Raw genomic sequence first — 22,352 nt, forward strand, 5'->3', positions numbered from 1 at the left:
TATAGCATAAGATACTCCGATTATAAAGATGTGCGTCAGTAGCACAGTCGTACGCGCGATTCCGCTAATTGTCGCTGTCGACGAAAGCGTGACACCATTCGTTATCCACGGTATGTCGTCGAGAATCTCGTACGTCCGTCGTAGCATCTTTGTAGCATCGAGTTTCGTGATCATTGCGAAGAGTTGATGGCATTAATGAACGGCACTAACGATGGTGAGCAGGGATTCCTTCGCCTTAGCTACGTCAGAACGTGTGCATATACGTTTCCGTAGATAATAACGACACTGACAGTAGACGATGACGTTAATAGCAATTATTACGTTGTTTCATATCATTCTTATGTAATGAGTGTTGATTCGTGTTAGATCGCAAACGGAATGTATTGTTAAAGATTACACCAAGTCTGCAGACTTTTTTGTGAATTTATTGAGCACATATATTTCTTTTTTTTTATCTTGTAATAGAGTGATATCTTATATTGAAAATACTTGTATCTAAGATCGGTATCGTAATTGGCGAATTTTATGTATTTATTTTTTTTTTTCATAGTCCACATTTGTATCATTAATTCGTCATAATTGATATCGTGTTGCGATCAAGTACATCTCGCGCCGATGAAGTTTTCTTACAGAATTGCGGGGAGATTTCTATTTAATCGAGTGATCCAGGTTCTCCTCTCGCGCTTTGAAATTTCCCACTATGGCGTCTGTGCGCTCCCTACTCAAAACGATGTCCATATCCTCTTTTACCTCCCACTTGAAGTCAGTGATGACGTTTCCTTTCACTAGCTCTCGATTGCTTACGCACATCGCTGTACCTTGAACGGATTGAAGTTGGAAGCACCCGCGTATATGACAAGTCCATTTGTACTTAAAGAATTTTCTTACAATGAGTATCGAATCCTTAAAATAGGATATCATCTGACAAATATTTTGGAAAAATCTAGTTTAACATTCCGGATGCGGTTAATTGGAGTTAGACAAAGAGATTTTGGAGAGATTTCTAATTAATTATTGTAATAGAATTAATTCCCATTAATAGTTATGCGCAATGTTGCACGTAAGCTTTTATATATAGTATATATATATATATAGAGAGAGAGTGTAACTGAACAAACATATACGGAGCACATCATCAAATTCTGTGGTCAATTTGGAGATGATTTTTCCTCAGTGAAAATGTCGAGACATCAATAATTTTCAAGTTATCAATGATTGAAAAAAAGAGCTTCTCACAAACTAAACTTTGTAAAGTTAAAATATTTACACAAAACTACATTCTTCAGTTAATTCAGGTAGAGTTTACTTTAATAAAATTTTAATTTAAGGCTTAGTTACAAAGATACAAGATGGTAAAAATTGGGAACATGCAAAAAATGATTCGACATTTCGCTGAGGAAAAATCGTTTCCAAATTGGCCACAGAATCTGATGGTGTGCTCCGTATATGTTTGTTCAGTTACACTCTGTATACATATATATATTTATATAAATTAACTGTATAACAATTATATATCACTTTCAATGTGACGATATGTTACATTTCTATTAACGTTTTAATAATTATTATTGATTATTATTTAGGTACAAGATAAAAATATATTATATGATTAAAAATGATGAAAAGAAACTCATTTTGTTGGCATAATATAATTTCGAAAAAAAATTTTTAACATGCCTATATTAAATAATTATTAAATATTATATAAATAAATAATACAATGAATAAGTAATACAACACATAATTTCTCTGAATTACATCATCAGTCATTTGAAAATGAAGCAGCGAGTGGATTATACCAAACAGTCATTTGTAGTTTTTACTATCGATTGCACCATATAATGTAATCAATGATCAGTGAAATAGAACTTTTATAAGCTAAAATACCTAATTTCTCTCACACTCGATTAATTTTTGATTGATTAATTTTATTTAATCAAATTTTTTAATGTCATCCATCTGTGACAAGTGTTTTAATTACTTTCTTTTCATCTCATTTATTATTTTACTAAAAATTCGTTAAAATGATGACATGGTGAATTTTCTCTCGTCATAGTTATGTAAATCATGATGAAAGTTACAAAACGATTAAAAAACGACTTCTAGACTATTAAGAGATGATCAACAGGTCATGTTCAATTCTCGGTGTTAAGTGTGCCGGATATCAGGTCAGGCTTATCAGGAAATTCCACATATGTAACTATCGAATATAAATTATTACAGATGAGATAGCTTTCATAGAATTCTTATGTAAAACCATTATATAATAATATATAACACATATTAAAGACACATAATAAATTCAATCATAAATTATTGAAGAAATTATAAATTATAATTATAAATTTTTATCTAAACATTCAGCATGTTATATAGCGATAGACATTATGTAAGATAATAATGTTTAATGGTAGTTGGTAGTTTCTCGTCGTCTTAAAAATCAAATTTGCGAGCATTTGCTTGCTTCAGAATTTTCATTTTCTTCACGATTTTGTACGTTTACAAAAAATGACGTTTTGATAATCTTTTGTTTATGAAAACCATATTGATGTGCGGCTACTTATATGCCATCGTATTCGACAAAGTGCAATTCCGCTACGTGACTATCGGTAAGAAATAGTCGTGTCATGATACAACTTATTTAATATTTGCGGATATAGTAAAAATCACGTGACGTTATTGATAAAGCACGCGGCACGGAGGCGTGACCACCGGAAGAGTTCATCAATAAATGACCTAGGTTAATAAGACGACGTCTGCCATTAAATGGCAAACAATGTATGGAATTTATTGGTACAGATTTGTTATGATGAATATTGCCTACCATGTAAGTGTTTGTTTCATATAAAAAATAAGATTCTAATATTTTTTTCAAAATTATTTACTTGCATTTATACAAACATATATCGAAACTAAATTAAGTCATTGAAAATTCTAATAATAATAGAAATAATGTTGCATTTTATTACATTTCTTGTCAAATATGTCATTGTGCAAATTTAATTAAGTATATTTATATCTTTTTAAAGAAATAGGCAAATAATAATGTAATATAAATATTATATATTTAAAACGTGGTTATATTTTTTTTATTTATCGAATTTTTATTAATATTACTATTATATTATATACTAATATTTTTATATAAAATCGGTTTATAAGTACTTGATTTACTTGCACATTGCTTTGCGCATTTAGTTAATAAAGAAGCGTGAGCGAATGACACATTGTATTGAGAGACGCATTTTAATTTGAAGAATGCTCTACGTGACCGCCTTCACGGTTTTGTCTGTCGACTCTTGGCGTAAAATCAAACATTATGAAAGCACTGCGTGATCGTAATACAACGTGATAAAACCGTATATGGAAAAATGATAATGTAATTAAAAACTCGTGTATATTACATAAAAAGATGCAAACGCTTATGAATATTTAAGAGAGAGAGAAGGAAAGAAAGAGAGAGAGAAAGGGGAAGATATATATATATATATATATATATATATATATAATAAATATTTTTTTATAATAAATAATATATATATTAATCATTTTGTGTCCATTAAGTTAACTTAAATTAAGTTTTTGTCAATAAAAATTAGGCAATTTGGAATTTAATAAACATTTAATTTACGGTGAAATATTGCGTTTTACATCGTGTAGGATTTTTTTCTGTACCTTGTTTTTCCATTTTTATTTATCACGCATGATACGATACCGACGTGTTCCCTTCTTCGAACGTACGTGATTTTCTAATAAGAAGGCAAGAATAACGTTTATAACAGCATATATCAAAACTGGGTAGAATATTTAAGGAATTTTCACATAAAAATATTCATTGCAATAGACAGTATTGTCTGAATTTTTATACATTATTGTCCTGAGAATTGCAACATTCAGACAATAAAAATTTTTCTGCGTTATTCTTAGTAATTATTTTTATCATTAATTTTTTTATCATTATGTATATATATTTGCATATATATTTATATCTTATTCAATTTCTAGAAATGATACGGCGAATATTTTTGCTATCTGCCGTGGCAACATATATCGAGATTTATTGTAGGCAAAGAATACATATAAAAATGACAAATAATTTTATTATTCATATGTTTTCTTTCGCAACAATATTTGTTCCAGATCGTATTTTTAAAAGTGATGTTAATCACATAAGCTGGATGGGTCTATATTTGAAGAAATCGATTATATAATTCGTTACGACAATACTATATCCCCTGTTATTAATATGCACGCGTTTCCTTCCGTTTACAGTTCACGACGAAGCAGAATTAAGTGATGACTGGACCGAGTTTACGCAGAAAACGTATACGCAATCGCGTGGTCCAGAAAAAAAATATGAGCGAGAACCAAGCGAAGTTTTTTTTGCTTAATTAATGAGTCAATTTTATCATCTTCGTTTCGTTGGAAACATACGCGTTTTCCGCCGAAAATGAAATGCGCGATGCGCATACGCGAGTTGCGTGTGACGAATCTATCCTTGTCAACTTCTACAAGATTGACACATAGAACTCGTTACTTATGGAAATTAGTCTAATTTCGTATCGCGGTTGGCCATTATGCTCGTATAGTCACGCATCAACGCGTAATGCCCATCATCATAACCGATAATCACTTCGATGGAAATACAAGAGGAGAATCGCGGGAATTGCGCGCAACGGACACGTATATGCAGCGCCGTAGAAAACGGGATATTGTTTCTCAAGGCAATATTGTTTCTCAAAATTTTATAATGCAAGTGTATGTCGAATATACATATCTAACTGTACACACTATCTATCATATACACTTAATCACATGTGTTTCAACCTTTCAATATTAAAAAAAAATTTTAGCATAATTAAAATCTGTTTAATTAATAATGATCATTAATACTGCAATTATATGTCACGTTAATTATATGTTCACATGCAATATTAATTGATACTGCATTATATATATGTAAAATGTGTATTTATTAAATTTTACACAAACAGATGTTATAATAGTAATATAATAATGATGTTTTAATATATTTGCAAAATTTTAGAATCTTATGGATTTCGTGAGTTTTATATATGATTTGTGTATTCGATTCGAATAGCTAGAGATAATCCAGATTTTTTCATTGATGTTTCGTGTATAATGTGTGTGTGTGTGTGTGTGTGTGTTCGGAAATATCATAACTATGAGTTAATCCTCTTTGAGGCGCCATACAGCGAACAAAAGTCTTTTTAGTATAAGATCTTTAGGTATAGGATTAAATAACAAAGATCGTCTGAAAATATGCTTAAAGATAAATCTTAGACATTTTTGGACGAAATCTTTAAATACAAAATCTACCACCTTGAAGACAAGAAAGGTATGACAAATATACAGTAAATAAGTCTTTATTATGTGAAAATATTTTCTGCCGTACCGAATTGCTTTGAAGGATTCCATTCGTAACACAGAATGAAATACTTTCTTTTTCTGAAATTTCTTGTATTGTTCATTTTTCTTTTGAGGAAAATAAATGAGGTAAAATATCTACAAGGCAATACATTTGAAGAGCAATAAATAAGGCAATCCACTTACAGAGCAAAGGAAGGACAAAAATATGATAGAAATAAAATTCAATAATATATTCTCAGTATAAATACGTAATTATTCATTGTTTTTACAACGTACAAAATGCACGAATAATTAATTTATGTTGGTTTACTGTAGCATTTATTATAGTTTACTTATAAAATGTAATGCAAATCTATAAAATTTTATCTTATTTTTTTATAAAGTTGTTTTGTACAATATTATCAATTTGTTTGTATAACAAAACTTTTAAGTGGATTTACATACACACCCATATACACATAAACATCACTTATGTCATGTCTAAGATTATTTATCTATTTAGCCTGGCGCTCTGGATTGCGCATGAATCATGGCATTAATTCTAGAAGAAACGTGCGAGATTTTGAATCATTAATAAAGCAACTAATATAGTAATATTGAATTACAATTGTATGTGCTAGCATAGATTTATACCGCACATATTTCGGATTGCAATAATCTTTTAATCATTTAATCAAATTACCGTGTATATTAAATTCGCAGTTTTATGTTGCTTAAAAAATAGATTATTTTATTTTATAATAACTTGATATGTAAATAATTTTAAAAAAATTGGCATATAGTACACATAAAAAATATTTTTTAAATCCTTGAAAATGTTATTGCTGTAAAATTTTGCTTGCATTAAACTTTTAAAATTGGATTATTTTCAAATTACTAGTTGAAGATACAGACAAGCGGCATTATATTTATTAAAGACAACAACAACAAACGATAAATAGTAATAGATTAGATAAATCCGTGGCGTTTGCAATGCAGAGTTCATTGTACTCGATCGAGTATGATAATCTCAAGTCGCAACCGGTTAGGATTTTGCGCGCGACATTACATTACGCGAGGAAGCGCATTCGAGGCGCGTACAAACGCGCGCGCGCTAAAAAGCGGCGTTTAACCATCCGAAGTGGAAAAGGCGGGGGTAATTTTTCGAAAGAGGCAATTATCGATTCGTGTGGTCCCCGCGATGGCGGCGGTTGCAAGAAGCGGATAGAGACATCGGCCACATTCCAGGGGTACAAAAGGCACGTTGGGACACCGATAGGGACCACGCGGCTTTTTTTCTGTCCCTCTCTTTATCTTGCTCTTTCTACTTAATATTTCGGCCGCACGGGGGGACCACCCATGGACGCTCCCCTAACGCTGAGCGCAATATTCAATGCGATTATACCTGTAGAGGCGAAAACCAAAAAAATATCGGGTCAACCTTTGAAACTCTCCGAGGATTGACCAAAAAGCATACCGCGGCGATCTACGACTTTTGGCAACTTGCCGAACAACCGGAAATATGTATGCACGACCCTTAGAACACACCGATGGTACCTGATAGGCGCCGAGAGAGCAAGTTATGGTGAAGGATTTAAAGTAACATTTAAAATGGCGGCATAAGAAATGCGCACAAGTTTAATATTCAAGATGTAAAAGGATAAATAGTCAGTGATATATTTTGCAATATGTATTATAGACGCATTTCTCTTGCAATATTCTCTCTCTTTCTCTCTCTTTTTAATATTACTAATATTATTAATTTACAATTTATAATAATTGTAATATGTGATGAGAGATTTTATGCAGTCGGCAATTTTGAAAGATGATGGAATTAAAATAGGTGTAAATGAAGAGTTACATCTATTTAAAACATTTCTTCACTTTACTGAATATATCGAAAGGAAAAGCTTGCTTACCGCTTTGAAGAAAGTGAGAAGATTTGACAATTTCTTGACACGTGTCAACAGTCATTAATCCCGCTGTTCATGGCAATGAAGTTTCTCATTTCAAAAGCGTTAGGAATCCTTAACGAAGGAAGTACTCGATGTATCCCAGTAAAATATGTTTAAGAGAATAAGTGATAAATGATATGCAATTGTATGAATTTTGTGGCAATGTAGCAACGCCGTTGGAAAATCCGGAGTTTGAAGGTTGGTAAGGTTCATTTGCTTTCACAAGTCAACGATGTTATGATTACAAGGAAAAAAACAAAAGGGTCGCGTGACGATACATCATACAATATAAAACTCTTATCGATGTTTTGTATTGCGTACCTAATTGCTGGGAAATCCGAATTTATATTTTGATTGGCGAGCGAATTCAATCGCTCATTATCATGTAATTATTTTCTGTAGTCTTTAGATAGATATCTGACATAATGAAGCAAGTTTGTGTGTACATTATTATAATCTTGAATATATATTTATATAAAATTGATAATTAAACATGCATCATTTGGAACGAACTAACATATATTTTTGCAAGCAAGATTATCTAAAAAATTTTATAAATACGTTTAATTATTAAAATTGTTTAATTAATAATAAATATTGTTTAATTAATAAAATTAATGTATGAACTTACGTTCAGATTAATTAATTCCGTTGCTCGATCGAAACATCATTTTCAAAATATGTACGTAAGTCGACTATTTGCGAGATAAGTGCGATATTCTATGTTAACATCCGCTATTTATTGAATGGCACAAACGTATGTACTTTGCGCGTATGCGTCACTATCAACGAAAATTCCATGAATATAAACAATCGGAGAATTTATCCTCCTGATATCACAAGCATTACATATCATTAGTGCATTTAACAATGTTTTGAAATCATACACAATGACGTGTGACGATCAGTGTGCGTCCAGTATCAATCGTGTATTTTTTTGCTATAAATATCCAACGATAAACAAAATTATTTATTTTAAGAATGTCAATACTTAATCATTTGAGAAACTTACAATTAGTTATTCTCAATTATAGCGATCTTTTATTCTTAATATTTAATATTTAATTATCTAATATTTTTTAAAAGCGTTATTTTAAAATATTTTATTGGATTTTTTATTCATGCAAAAAAATATATCATATATTAAAATAAAACTTCTTTAAAAATCAATATTTTTGGGGGGAAAAATTACTAAGTAGTTTTCGTCAAGACATTTTTATTTTTGTTAATAAAAACAGAAAAAATATATTTTGAATGCAACACGTAAATTGTCAATATTAATAAATAATATCGGCTCTCTGTATATCGTGTAGCGGAAATTTGTTCTTGTGGGTTTGATTGGTTCTTATCATACTCTAGTTACAGACGAAATCATGACTTTTGAATTGAACTTCGACTCTCGAAACTCTACTGTCGATTTGACAACAAACTGGTGCCTTATGTGCTATTTTAGTTGATTTCAAGTATACCATAGGTAGGAGGAGGGCATATCTTAGACTTAAAGTGCATCCGCAGCCATGATTGCCAGACATTGCGAAGATATATTTGCATATAATCAAATATAACCGATAAAAATAACTTTAAATTTAAAATATTTTTATAATTATTTAATTATTTTTATATATATTATTTGATATTCAGAAGGCCCGATAAGTAGAAATTAAAACCTACATTTATTATATTGTAGGTATAATTAGCATTAAACATAATCAATTCTCACATCTAATAACACCGTATGAAAAAATGTTTCCTAAACGGAGAATCATACTACGTACAATCATAATACATACAATCTTGTATATAGAAAAAGACTTGAATTAATTTATATGTAGTTTAAATGTTAAAATACTTTATACAGATTTATTGTAACATCTTATAAAGTGTGAATCAATTCTTCAATCCATATATGATATGAATCAACCCTTAACCCCCCATGCTTCCTCCAATCTTTGATTCACTCTCGCCTTCGTCTTGTCTGGTTGTAACCGTCTGCTATTATTTTTAGCGCATGATCACTCCGCCGCGCTAAGACGAGGGGTAAAGGGAAGGGAGCGTTTGTAAGACGGCTCTAATGCCGACTGAGTATATTAGGTCATCCCGCGGGCTTGGCTTGCATAATTATCGGCTCTTCTGTCACCAAAGGCCGACCTGCATATAACGCTGTTGCGTTGCTCTTATACCGCACCCTCAATCGTGGCACTCAGCAACGTGGTATGCGTAAAAATGAACAATGTGCGTGATTTATGAGATCGTATAATAATTTGAGACTTTCTGTTCTATTGAGTAATTAGACATTGGACATTTTAATGAAATCGATTATATGACTACAATTATTATAATATAATAGATTGTGAATTATATGAATTCTTTTTTTACAAACTTATACAAATTTGAATGAATATAATAATATATATTAAATATTTGAAAGAATAATCATTTTATATGTGCATTGCACATACATCTTATAATAAATCGTAATGCTTGAACGTTATTAATCGAAGTTCATTGATTCAAAGGTGTGCAATGACACATTTGGAAACTCCTGCTAACAATCGTTAAATACTCTCTTAAGTCTCGTTAATAAGTCACGAGGAAAGATGCTTCGCTATTCTGTGCAAGTAAGATACTGCAATGTAAGAAAGTCTTACTAGGATTTTCCAATTGTGTCACGAAACAGCTTGTATCAATAAGTATTGAAAAGTCTGGTGCATCAAAGTAAAAAATATGATGTAAAAAATTAAATTAATTATAGTTGATATATCAGCACTTTGTCAGTAAAAAAATCGATTATGATAACATTTTTGTCTACATTAAAAAACCACCTTCTGCGCATACGTTTTGATATATAGTTAAATTTATCTATCGAGAATTAATATAAATTAATATTTATTGATAATATAATACAATATAACTATTAAACAGTTTAATCATTAATATGAGAATATTTTGTAGGTTAAATTAAATATTATTTTTTATGCGAACACTGATGATATTACTTTATTTGCATGTTGCATAAATCTTTAACTACTGGGTTTGCTATATCATAATATCATGAATCTGTAGTACCATGTCTTGATGAGTAAGTCGAGTTCACTCATTAAATTTTCGCCGAAACGTGGAAAAAGCGGGAAAACAGATGAGTCTTGATACATTAGAGCTTTAAAAACTTTCTATTTATACGGACAATGGATAGTATTCTTTTGTATGTCACAGAGTCACGATTTTTGTTATACGGTGTTGTTATATTCTTTTTATATTCTTTTTAATTAGGAATCTCTTTTTCATTTCAATTATGGCATCTAATGATATAATGAATGAAATTAATTTATCTTTATATAAATTTTCAGTTCTAATAGTGTTTTTTTTAATAGGTACCGTAAAATGTAAATATAAAAGTTATTATAAACAACCATGATTTTTTCATATGAAAAATGTGAAGTGTGCAATACAAATATATGAATTTTTGTATCATTCTTTCTCTTAATTCCTATAAACAAATTTATTACGCATATTTGTTATTCGACAGACACATTTAATCTGAAGAAGTAAATAAGTATGAATAAGTTATTGTAATGATATATCAATCAATAACTTGTACTCAATTATTCGCGGAGAATGCATGATATTAACCCATTGCTGAGGTCAATGCAAATGATACTCTCGACGCCTTCGTCTAGACGATATCCTTATTTCCAGTGTTTTTTTCTGAGAAAGTGGTGTTAGAAGTCAATTTTGTGGCTGTCATCTGGTCGCTTCCGGACGTACAATATCCGTCTGTTAGCGGAACTATTCATAAAGATTCTCGGAAGTATAAATGATCAATCGAGGAACCGGATATTTCGAAAGAAATTTACCGTTTATCAAAATAGTTGTCCATCTTAGTTTATAGGTATATATAACTGCATTTTTTTAATTACTTTCAAATAGTTAATAAGGTATTATATTTAAAATATTTTTTTAGGACGAACATTTTTTCCCAGATTAATTTATATATTACAAATATTATCGAATACATTAAATTGCGTGAAATTTATAGTACAACAACCTATCATGATAAATGTGTATTTTCCTATCTATGGGACGCTGTAAGACGATGAAAGGCCACCGATTACCGTGTGCGCTAATGGATATCGCATTTGCATCTCCGATACTGTTGTTTCGCGCGATGCATCGGCGAAGAAATCATTGGCATCAAGGCAAACGACTCACGAGAAAAATTAAACGAACAATACGCGACTCCCTAATCGTCGAAGCTTGACTTCGATGTCACGGATGTCATAATAATAGTACACGTAGCACGTTTTGCGCACTTCGCGCGGATTTTTTTTTTTATATCGAGTGTTTCTGTCTCGTATCTGTCATTTGGCACGCTCCCAATCAATTTCACAGTACGCATCAAACCACAATTTTACATCAACGTCATTCGCATTAGACGCGAGAGAAGATGTTATTTTTCTTCGCTAAATAACGCGACTCATTAAAATGCTATTAAATAATAAAGTAGATTGCGACCGATTACGTTGCGCGATGCTATCACGTAAATCAGAGCTGTCCACGTTTTGCACTTTTCGGCCGATTTCCGAGGCTCACCGCCTAGCGGCCCCCACTTACGCTCGAGACCTTAGCAACTACGGTTATCGGGCCAACCGGGTAACGCGTTGCTAAGGTCTCGAGCGTAAGTGGGGGCCGCTAGGCGGTGAGCCTCGGAAATTGGCCGAAAAGTGCAAAACGTGGACAGCTCTGACGTAAATGACCTTTCCGCAATGTTTGACGTCAGTGCGGTACTGTTTGTGACGGATGTTGCATGATAGATTATGTTACACCGCAAAGATGCTCGCAGAGAATGTGTCGCTGTTAATTCGGCACCGATTCGAGTTTTCTGCGATGCAGAATTCAGATAAAATACGATCGATCGGTCACAAGTGTGACACTTTCGTTTTCCGTGGGCGCTAGAAATGTAGGCGCGAAAATTTCATGTTTCGTGACGACTGCCGCCCACGTGGCCGATCCAACGTCACGAGTGGTACGTCATAGATTTCTCAGACTTGAAGAAGTATTTCGAGCACGTTACCGTTGTCGCGTAACAGTTCTCATCGCAAGAATGTCATCAGCTAACTTTATTCGGTAACGGATGTAAGAGCAACTTTGTCGATTCATTGTCGAAACAGGATGTATCAATGTGTCGTGGAAATTTAATCTCGGAGATAAGGCACAATATTGAGAGGACAGTTATCGTATACACTCGACTGGTATTAATTACACATATAGCATCTATCGCGCGCGAGATAATTCATCTCGCGAAGAATAAGTTTAGATACTTGTGCGTACGCAACTTTGATAAATACCCGTGAGAACATGAATAGATGAAAGTTAAAACAAATAATCATCTTTCAAAATTATATATTATTTGTTTAAAAAAAAATAGCTGACAACGAATGACAACTTTTGCTTTAGACACAATTGTAAAAGAATAATAGCAAAGTATTCAATTGACTTACCTTATCTTCTGTGAAGAAATCTGAGCGGAAAAACGCGATCTGCAACAGAAGAAGATAAACATTGATTGTCGTCAATTTCATAATAGGTTTCTTAAAATATACATGTTTGTCATTGAGTTTTCTCGCGTTGCATGAATTTTTGACGTCTTTCGTCTAGCGGGGATAAACATGAAGATGCGAAGTCCGAGATATTTTAAAGCTTTATGCAACGATTACGTTACACGTCGAGCAGGATATTCTATTGGAATATCCCCCGTTGCATTTATCCTGCGGTCGCTTCGTAAGTCCGTAAGTCAGATTTACCGCTGCTGTAATAGTTGCTTGGCGGAAGAAAAAAAGTAGTCATCCTTCAAGTATGCGGGTATTGTTTCTTAATAATATGCTTTGAATCATGCTCAGTTGGTAGACGAGTCTTCGAGATGCATCGCATTCGATTGTTGTGCCGTGCAATGTATTTATTGATGTCATAGCAAAGGTCAGCTTGCTTTTATTCGTTTTCATGTCCTCTTTCGAAAAAATTATATACCTATCTATAAATTAATTATGTAATAATATAATGTACACTCTTCTGCATTATTAGATGTATTTAAAGAAATACAAAAATACATATACATATACATTATATGTATAGTAATTTTATATTAAAGAAAATATTGAAAGGTGTGTGTGTGTGTGTGTGTGTGCACTAAATTTATTTATATGAGCTAAATAGATTAAATATTCTTATAGCGTAAATAACGAATAGTGGCAAAATTGAAATATATATGAAAAAAGATAAAAAGTAATATTATCTTGGTTCTATCCTAGGCTGGAAGATATTAATTACACACATCGCTTCTTGTCAGATTAATTTTTCTCACGCGAGCAAGACCAGGTGGACCGATAAGGACACTGCAACAGACTCTGTCACATGTGATCAACATCGTAGATGTACTGCACCTGTTTTAGCGACTTCTTCGTAATCACCATAGACTTCTTCAAAGTAAAGGCCAGTTGTGCCTGGGTTTAGGATACCAGTGCAAGAGCAGCGAGTGTAACTGTGTGTATCATTTGTACTTTCCTGACACTGCATACCAAGAAGTCTGTTCTGGTCAGACCATCCGTCTTGATATTCTAACTTATAATGTGTCTCGAATATCTCAATATTAATGTCTATTTTAATTGCAGTTTCATATTTATTCATGTTTATTCTGGTCATATATTTCTTTCGGCGTGCAATTTATGTACATACATAAATATAATTCAAAAAGTATATTCTTTTTCTGTTTGATATTATATTTAAATATATAAAAATATTAATTAATTTGTATATTTATATATAAAAATAATATACATAAATTTTAGTAATGTGTTTAAATCAGACTTTCTTGTGTATGTATGTATAAATCTTATAGATTAAAAGATTTTCTAGAAATACACAGGACACCCTGTGCATGCACACATTACGATCGCACGATGGCACGTGGTCGGAGCAGCCGGTGCACGCTCAAGTATACACTTGTCGCTTGCAGAGCACTGGTATGTACAGATCATTTCCTCCGGATGATTCATCGCTATGCCGATGCCCTTCAGGGTTGAGACGGTGGATCTTTACTTGGGGTCAGAAGATCGCACGATATTATGTTACTCTCTCAGGGTGCACCTGTGCAGCTCACGTCTCAACTCCAATTATACGCGCTTTATTTAGGATGCATTTCAATGGAGATCGTTTCATCCTACTGCCAGTGGTCGTTTCTCTATTTCCTTTTCTTCAGATATTTGTTATTTCTCTCGATAAGATTTCTAGCAAGACCTACGAAACTTGCGCCGCCTTTGATTTCGTACGTTCATTCATGCTTTTATTCAGAGTTAGTCGTATATCGATTAAATTAATGAATTTAAATATTTGTGTCATTGTATTAATTTTTCCAGCTACATTCGTTGTGGTTTATGATGTTATATAATCATGTACAGTTTGATCTCTTAGGAGTCTGTTTGAGTGAACTTTTGTTATCACTTTATCACTTTTGTTATATGACAAACATATAGTTTTGTATTGCTATTAAATAAATGAAAGAACTTGTATTACAATCTTAGTGGCTAGTATTTAATCTTTAATTACGTTATCGATACTCTGGCCACAGTTTGTTATCATCAAAGATCATTTTACTCGGCCGTCTGCTAGCTATCCGTTTCGATACAAAGTGCAAACAGAACTAAGAAGGTTGCATACCAGCGATACGGATGTATTTAAGCCGTTTATTCATGTGCGTACTTATGCAATTTTTTGCATAAGCATCTTTTCGTTATCTAAATAAACTTATTTAATATTTAATTATTATTTAGTTATTTAATTTAATTAATTTAGTTATTTAAATATGAATTCTCAGAGAAATGAAGATAGCCTTTTTTATCTATTTGTTAGTTTTTTTATGGTAAAATAATTTATTAATTTATAAAATAAAATACAAAATGAAGCATATTTCCAAAAATGTTTAAATGAATGTAAAATATAACTTTATTTTTTTTTATTTTTATGAATAGTATAGCTATAGAAAGAATATTTCCGAATGTATATCAAATGGGTGCAATTTTCGTGAGGCGCCGGTCGGCTTTGTCTTCAAGGGCATGCTTGTAAGAGGATTGAACGGCGATAGGATCGCCGAGACCGTTTGTTGATTCATCACGATTCAATTCCAGGAATGCTCCATTCATGTCGGAGCAATGTCTTCGTAAAGGACGCATACACCGAAGGTCTTGCAAAATCGATGTACTAGCTTAAATGTTTTCATAAAGGACGCATAAATAGAAGGTCTTACAAAATCGACGTACCTGTTTACGGAAGAATCATTCTGATCTCATTCCGCAAGCGGTCGTAATCTTAAGGACATGTCTTTCCTAATAACAGAGCGACCAATTTTAAAAATGTCTATTTAGTTTACATTAGCCATTTGGCATAATATCGAAGAAATATTGAATTATCCCTTACATCACGGTATATCGCTATTTTTCGTGTTTTAATTTATTAACTACTAACGTTATAATTAAGTTTAAATAACATAAATGATACAAATATTTTTATTTTGAAAAATATAATCCAGATATGATTATGCTACCTTTCTCAAAGTTATTAAAATAAAAATATATTTTTGTGTAATTTTTGATTACAATATATAAACTATTTTTATTGATTTATATATTTTTTTAAGGTTTCAATAGAATTATTTATTTAATGCATTACTGTCTGTTTTCTAATCGTATACGCATGTTTGTAGATTACATAATAAGAATACGGATTTTCCCTTATTTTATGCCTTCAGACACATGAACTCATTTATGCTTATGATGACGTGGTATACTATTTTTACCAGTCAGAGATTACTCACTCATAGTATCGTAGATTTTCTGTCCATTCAATGGACCTTAAATAAACTTTCAATTATTCTCGTCAAAATTGTCTTCCATAAGTACATGTTTAATACGAAATTATTGCCTGTAATATTTCTGCGTATTTTCACCTACGTAATTGCTTTGGACCGTTTCCAGCGATCCAAGGTATTACGTAGTGTGCCTAATTGTAAGTAAACGGATATAATGTAAAATGCGCTGAAAATTCGGTCGGAACTATTTTGTAAGCCGGAGACGCGGCATGCTTTGAATGCTCTGAATCATTGCGAATGAATTCCCTTCACGATGGGTGGTGGACCACCTTTTTTTCAATCGTTTAGTCACGATACCGCGTCTTTTTGGGATCTTACGCAAGATCGAATCCCGTTACACAGCGCTTCTCTTCTTGATATTTACGTCGCTCTTATGCAAATCTCTTTCTCATTCATGCAATCGTACGTTCCGTCATTCCATGGATATGCGGACATTTCAAGACGGTACTATTGCAAAACATTGTGTAAGCTGTAGATACAATTATTATATTATTTATAATACTATACTAGTAATATTCAGCGCACATTACATTTATTATTTTACTAGAACAACACAAGCGCGCCACTCTTCGGTTTTATGTTAAAAACATGATATTTTTTAAAAATAATATAAAGTTTGTTTAAACTCGATAAATATTTTTTCACAGAAATTAGCTGATTCAATTGCTAATTAAATTTTAAAATAATAATATGTTAAAAAATTAAAATAGTAATATGTTGTAAATAATATGTTATATCTTATTCTCGATTAATATTTTTTAACAGCTGATAACTGTCAAAAATATTAATCGAGTTTAAAGTATTATAACCTATTTTATTTAAAACATATTATTATTTTAAAAATTAATTAGCAAATTAATGCTTTAATCAGCTGATTTCTATCAAAAATATTAATAAAGCGAAAATTTGTTAATTAAATATTTTAGCTTACATATTTATATTTATATTGTGTATGTTATAATTTGCTAATTAAATTTTAAAATAATAATATGGTAAAAGTTATAAAATAGTAATATGTTGTAAATAATATGTTATAATACCTTATTCTCGATTAATATTTTTTCTTTCTAAAGCTACATCTTTTCTTTTTCGAATTTTCTTCGAGTTTTAATTAATTATTAATATTAAGTCATGTATATAGTATCGCGCGCGCTATTAGAATGAAGTTGCCGATGTTTGTAGAATAGCTTCGGCCATTACCGAAACGCCGCGAGTATCAGGCAGTTGGAGCTGCGTCCCGCTGTGATTAATTAGTAAGCATAATCGTTAGAAACGGTTTCTAACCTTTGTATTGTAATATTTATCAATCGCATATCATAATTTCAACGTTAATATGTAGGCGTAATTGTTCGAAACGCATATTTCGCGAAAAATTCGATTCAAAATCTCTTGCCAACATAACCCAACTTAATCTGTAGTCGCGCGCGCGAATGTGTTGCGATCCGTGGATATATTTATCGTTAATTCTAGTTTACATATTTATATTGTGTATGTTATAATGCGAAATAATAAGATTATTCTAATATATGTATGTATTTTATTTGTTACAGGTAGCATTGCGATACACATTGCGATTCACGCGTCGTGTCGGGAGTGTCGTGTAAAGTTTCGCGCGTCGGGAGTGCCGTGTAAAGTGTCGGGCGATCGTAATTATTCGTGTTTTCGTGAGTGCTACCATGGACCAAGAGAGGAGGAGGAGGCCCAGGGAGGCATCGGGCGACAGCGGAGCAACTGTGAGGTATGCAAAATAAAACATTTTTTCTAAACTGCATTGCTTATGAAATGTTCGACACACACATAACATAATTTGAATATTTTGTTTTCAGATCAATGTGCTGTATACTACAACTCCGCTATTGCACGTATCGGTGAGTGAGAAATTGTTTATTTTATAATATTTCTATAGCGGTAATGGGGGTATATATGATATAATACTAAAATATTAAAATAGTAACATATGCTTTAAATAATATGTTATAATATTTTATCTGCGATTAATATTTTTTGACAAAAATCAGCTCTGATAATTGTCAAAAATATTAATCGAATTAAAAATATTATAACATCCCTTTCTAAAAAAGGCACGTTAAGTCGATTCTTGCAGGTATTGTTGCATCTTTTTCGATGCTGATTAACTGTTTTGATTCGCGTTATGCGTTATATTCGTAGCATCGAGGCTGTCATCACGAGGATTAGTAGTTTAACAGTTTGTTTAAAATAAAATTAAATAAAATAATATGTTTTAAATAATATGTTATAATACTTTAAACTCGATTAATATTTTTGATAGTTATCAGCTGATTTCTGTCAAAAAATATTAATCGCGGATAAGGTATATTATAATATATTATTTAATTATAATATATTATTTATTTAAAACTAATATTATTATTTTATTTAATTTTATTTTGAACAAACTGTCAAACTGTTAACCCTCGCGATGACAGCCTCTCGATGCTACGAATATAACGCACAACGCGAATCTTGACAGCCAATGAGAGTACAAGGAAAAGCGACAACAATAAACTTCGATATATGCGAGTATCGACTTTACATATTTTTTTTAGAAAAGGATTTATTAGAAAGTTTTATATGTATTTATATATCAGCAACATTTCTTTTAATTTTCAAACTTTTGCTAAGGTTTGAAAATAAAATTATATACTTAATTAGTAATTCCTTTAATTTTCAAGTTGTCAAATAATATATTTTTTAATAATGAATCTGAGAGGTACATAAATAGAGAACAAATAAATATTTTAAGTAAATGAGCCATTGAGCACTTTCTGATATAGCATAAACATATACATAATTTTGAAGGTAGACCAGAAAAAAAAAATATATATATATATATATATATATATATATATATATATATTAGAGGAAGATTACAAACATATATATTATATATACATATCTCATTTATATATTAACATTAATTTTTAAATATATTTCTAATGCCATTAAAGAAATTCCGAGGAATATATTTAGTTCACAATAACAATGCAATCTCCCAAGATTATTTACGTGTATCGTTGTAATGCATCGCAAGGTCTTTTTTTATCCTATCTGTTATTCATTATAAGGGGAAACACATCTATGTATTATATGCGTAGATGCCAGGCGATCGGTCTTTGCGTAAGACGTCCAGACGATACCGAGGCATAATTATCATTCACTTGAATCATCTCTCCGGCTCTCGCACTGCACAAACACGTCGTTTGTTGCGTCTCAATCCGAGTACTGAGGATCAATTTCGCGGAATTTGCCTTCGACTTTTGATCGAGGCCATTAGAGATTTTATAGCGAGTCGCTCGTAATTTCTGGATTAATTGTTGTGAGTTGACAGAATGAAACGCACGTAAAGATTGTTCGCGTTGTCTTGCGAGGAGAACGAGATTTTTTTTTCTTTTTAAATCGACATTGCGGAGACGACGTAGGTGTTTGGCGCGCAATTTTCACATTCGACATGTCAATGCGGATCGTTGTCTTTTTAATCTCGTACCGACAGATACGAACCGTTTTGTACGACGAATGGTCAGTGACGCGTGACTCACAGGAACCTCAGACTATCAGTGAATTAGCACACCCGTCGTTATTCTCACGCGATTGTAACGTTTGTCGCAAATGTGCGCAGGCCTACATTCCGTTTAAGGACGCATTGTGAGGATATTTTAGGGAAGGGTAAAGTACGATCGATCCTCCCTCTGAGCAACGTAGAGCTGCCTTGCAATCAAATTTGCGTATTCTAAAAAGATTTGATGAAAATTTTTATTTTTGTAATATCTCTGTATTTTATATTTGCAAGGAAATAATTATTTAACGAAAACAAAAAATATTTCTGCACGAGTTATGTAAGACCAAATAATTTTGCTCATTGGCGTTAATGTTGTGACTGACTAAATTGATTAGGATAAGTGTGGTTGAATTAATTAAAAATAAGCTGAATTTGATACAAGCCAAAAAAAGCACAGAGATTTAATCCTATATTATCAACTCAATGATATTAAAATTACTAATAATTATCATAATTTTGTTATCATCATGATTATAAAATCTGTGGTTGTACGATTTACTAGCTGCAGTGCATAGCAGGAGGGTCGTAGGTAAACCCATGCACGCGATTAGCTGAATCATTCCCGCGCGACTCCGAGAAATGAACGAGAGAAGTTTCCCAGTAACCAGATCATCCGCCTTTTAAATCGAAAATATTAAATGCAATCAAGTGATTGTGGCTTATCATGCTCGTCATTATGTTATCACCGTACGAAAGATCGAAAATATAACTTCGCGGGAATAAATAGAAGCATCGTTTACACGTAACGTGTTAAACGTTCGCCCTACTTTAATGCTGTACCAGTTTTGGTTCCTGTTTCTTCTGTCTAGATTCGGTCTTGTCCTTCTGTATAGTTCAACTTAATAGCTATATTTACATTTCACAAATACGAGAGTTTTTCCTTTCCATTTAATATGTTCTCTAAAATGTTCTCAATCTATATGATGATCGCTTCTCTATCAATCAAATTGCACTTCTTTGTTACCTTCATGCACATTACACTTTTGTCTCATAATTTTGAAAATAATAATTATTCAGAAGATTAAAATATACAAATTTTATTATTGTGATATAATTGAGTTCATCAAAATTAGAACAATTTTTCTTAGTTTTCAGATTAAAAATTGAGACAAAAATGCAAAATGAGAAAGGAAATATGTGTATGTGTGTAATAATTAATGAAACGTAACTCAGTGATTGCAATTCATTGAGTAAAAGTGATGGCATACGTGCTATTTCCTCAAACAATATTCCTATCTATGACCTGTGACTCTTTGTTTGCGCAAAGTACAGATGCAACAACACTCGCACAATGCATCGATCTACCGTCCAAATGATTGCACGTCACTATAAATCCACGCGGCCTTGCGACTTGCGCGTGCAACGGCGCAAAAGTTGAATAATACGTTGACTAAATCGTTACGTTAAATAGCTGTGACGTACAGCACGTTATCTCGCAATACTGACCTGTTTTTCGTAATGATCTGTCGGAGAAGGTATTAACATTTCCTAAACTAGTTTATGGACTTATCGCTCGATTTTATGTTTTGTTCGATCACGAACATACAGAGGTTCTATCAGCGCATGTGAATGTACCTGGATAAGTACGATTATCCGATGGGTAAGCAACATGCAGCTAATATATAGAATTATCAGATTGTGAACAATCGCGTGCTAATCCTACATTTCGATCTAATCACTTTTTGGTCTGCAAGAAGAGATAGATCGTGAGTGAAAATTCAGTGTGAGAATTCAAATTATTTAAGTAGAAATTTTCAATTCTTCTGTTGAAGATGGTGGGGGGGGGGGGGGGCTTTTAAACTTATAATTATAAAAGATATAAATAATTATAAAAAAATATGAAAAATATCTATATACATATAGGTATGTATATATAAAAAATTATTCAGTAAAAGAAATTTACTTTTTGTAAAAGCAATATTTCGCGTAAAATATATTAGAAATAGATTTAATTATATATAATTGAGTATTTATTTATTACTGTGAATGAATGCAAAATTATATTGATTCTTTTACTTTAAGTTAATTAGCATAACTATCCTTTCATTCTTAATATAACTAATTAAGTATACTGTAAATTTAATCTAATCATTAGTGATTTATATTCGAATCTGAAACATTTATTAATTCGTTAATGAAATATTGATTAATTCATTAGTGAATAGAAACGTTTTCCTGTCCGTTCGTAGATAAGAGATGGTACTCTTGCGCGGTACTCGCGCGACGAAGAGAATACCAAGTGGCGCTTAAACCCGTGTATGAATCAGTAAGCAAGTGTAACAACCCAATGACGTCAAAGAGATTGCACAAGAAAAAGCATGCCGGTAATCCCAATTCGCCCGATCGATTCCTCGATCGCATGCGAGAGCGATCGAGATTTAAAATTCAGAATGCATCTCCTGGATCCATTACATTGCCCTTCGGGCACCTTCAAAGACTATGATTTAAAGACGCCATAAAAATCTGCGATAGTTCAATCTACAACTAATCTATTAAGATTTATAAACGTGCTTAGTAATGTTGTGAGTTAAAA

The 22,352-nt window shown here is 32.0% G+C and overlaps 1 protein-coding gene across 1 annotated transcript in view; it reads left to right on the forward strand.

The window, feature by feature from the left end:
- LOC145944651 (uncharacterized) overlaps positions 1–22,352 on the forward strand; it is a 250,870-nt gene that overhangs the window by 80,004 nt on the left and 148,514 nt on the right. The window contains exons 4-5 of the mRNA XM_083053178.1: positions 17,793–17,980; positions 18,069–18,110. Coding sequence (XP_082909304.1) covers positions 17,793–17,980; positions 18,069–18,110 — 230 coding nt within the window. The remainder of the gene's footprint in view (positions 1–17,792; positions 17,981–18,068; positions 18,111–22,352) is intronic.

The sequence above is a fragment of the Prenolepis imparis genome, unplaced genomic scaffold (genome assembly GCF_030444845.1).
Source record: "Prenolepis imparis isolate NDT839.2.m4 unplaced genomic scaffold, iyPreImpa1.0 SCAF_1, whole genome shotgun sequence".
NCBI classification, from domain to species: Eukaryota; Metazoa; Arthropoda; class Insecta; order Hymenoptera; family Formicidae; genus Prenolepis; species Prenolepis imparis.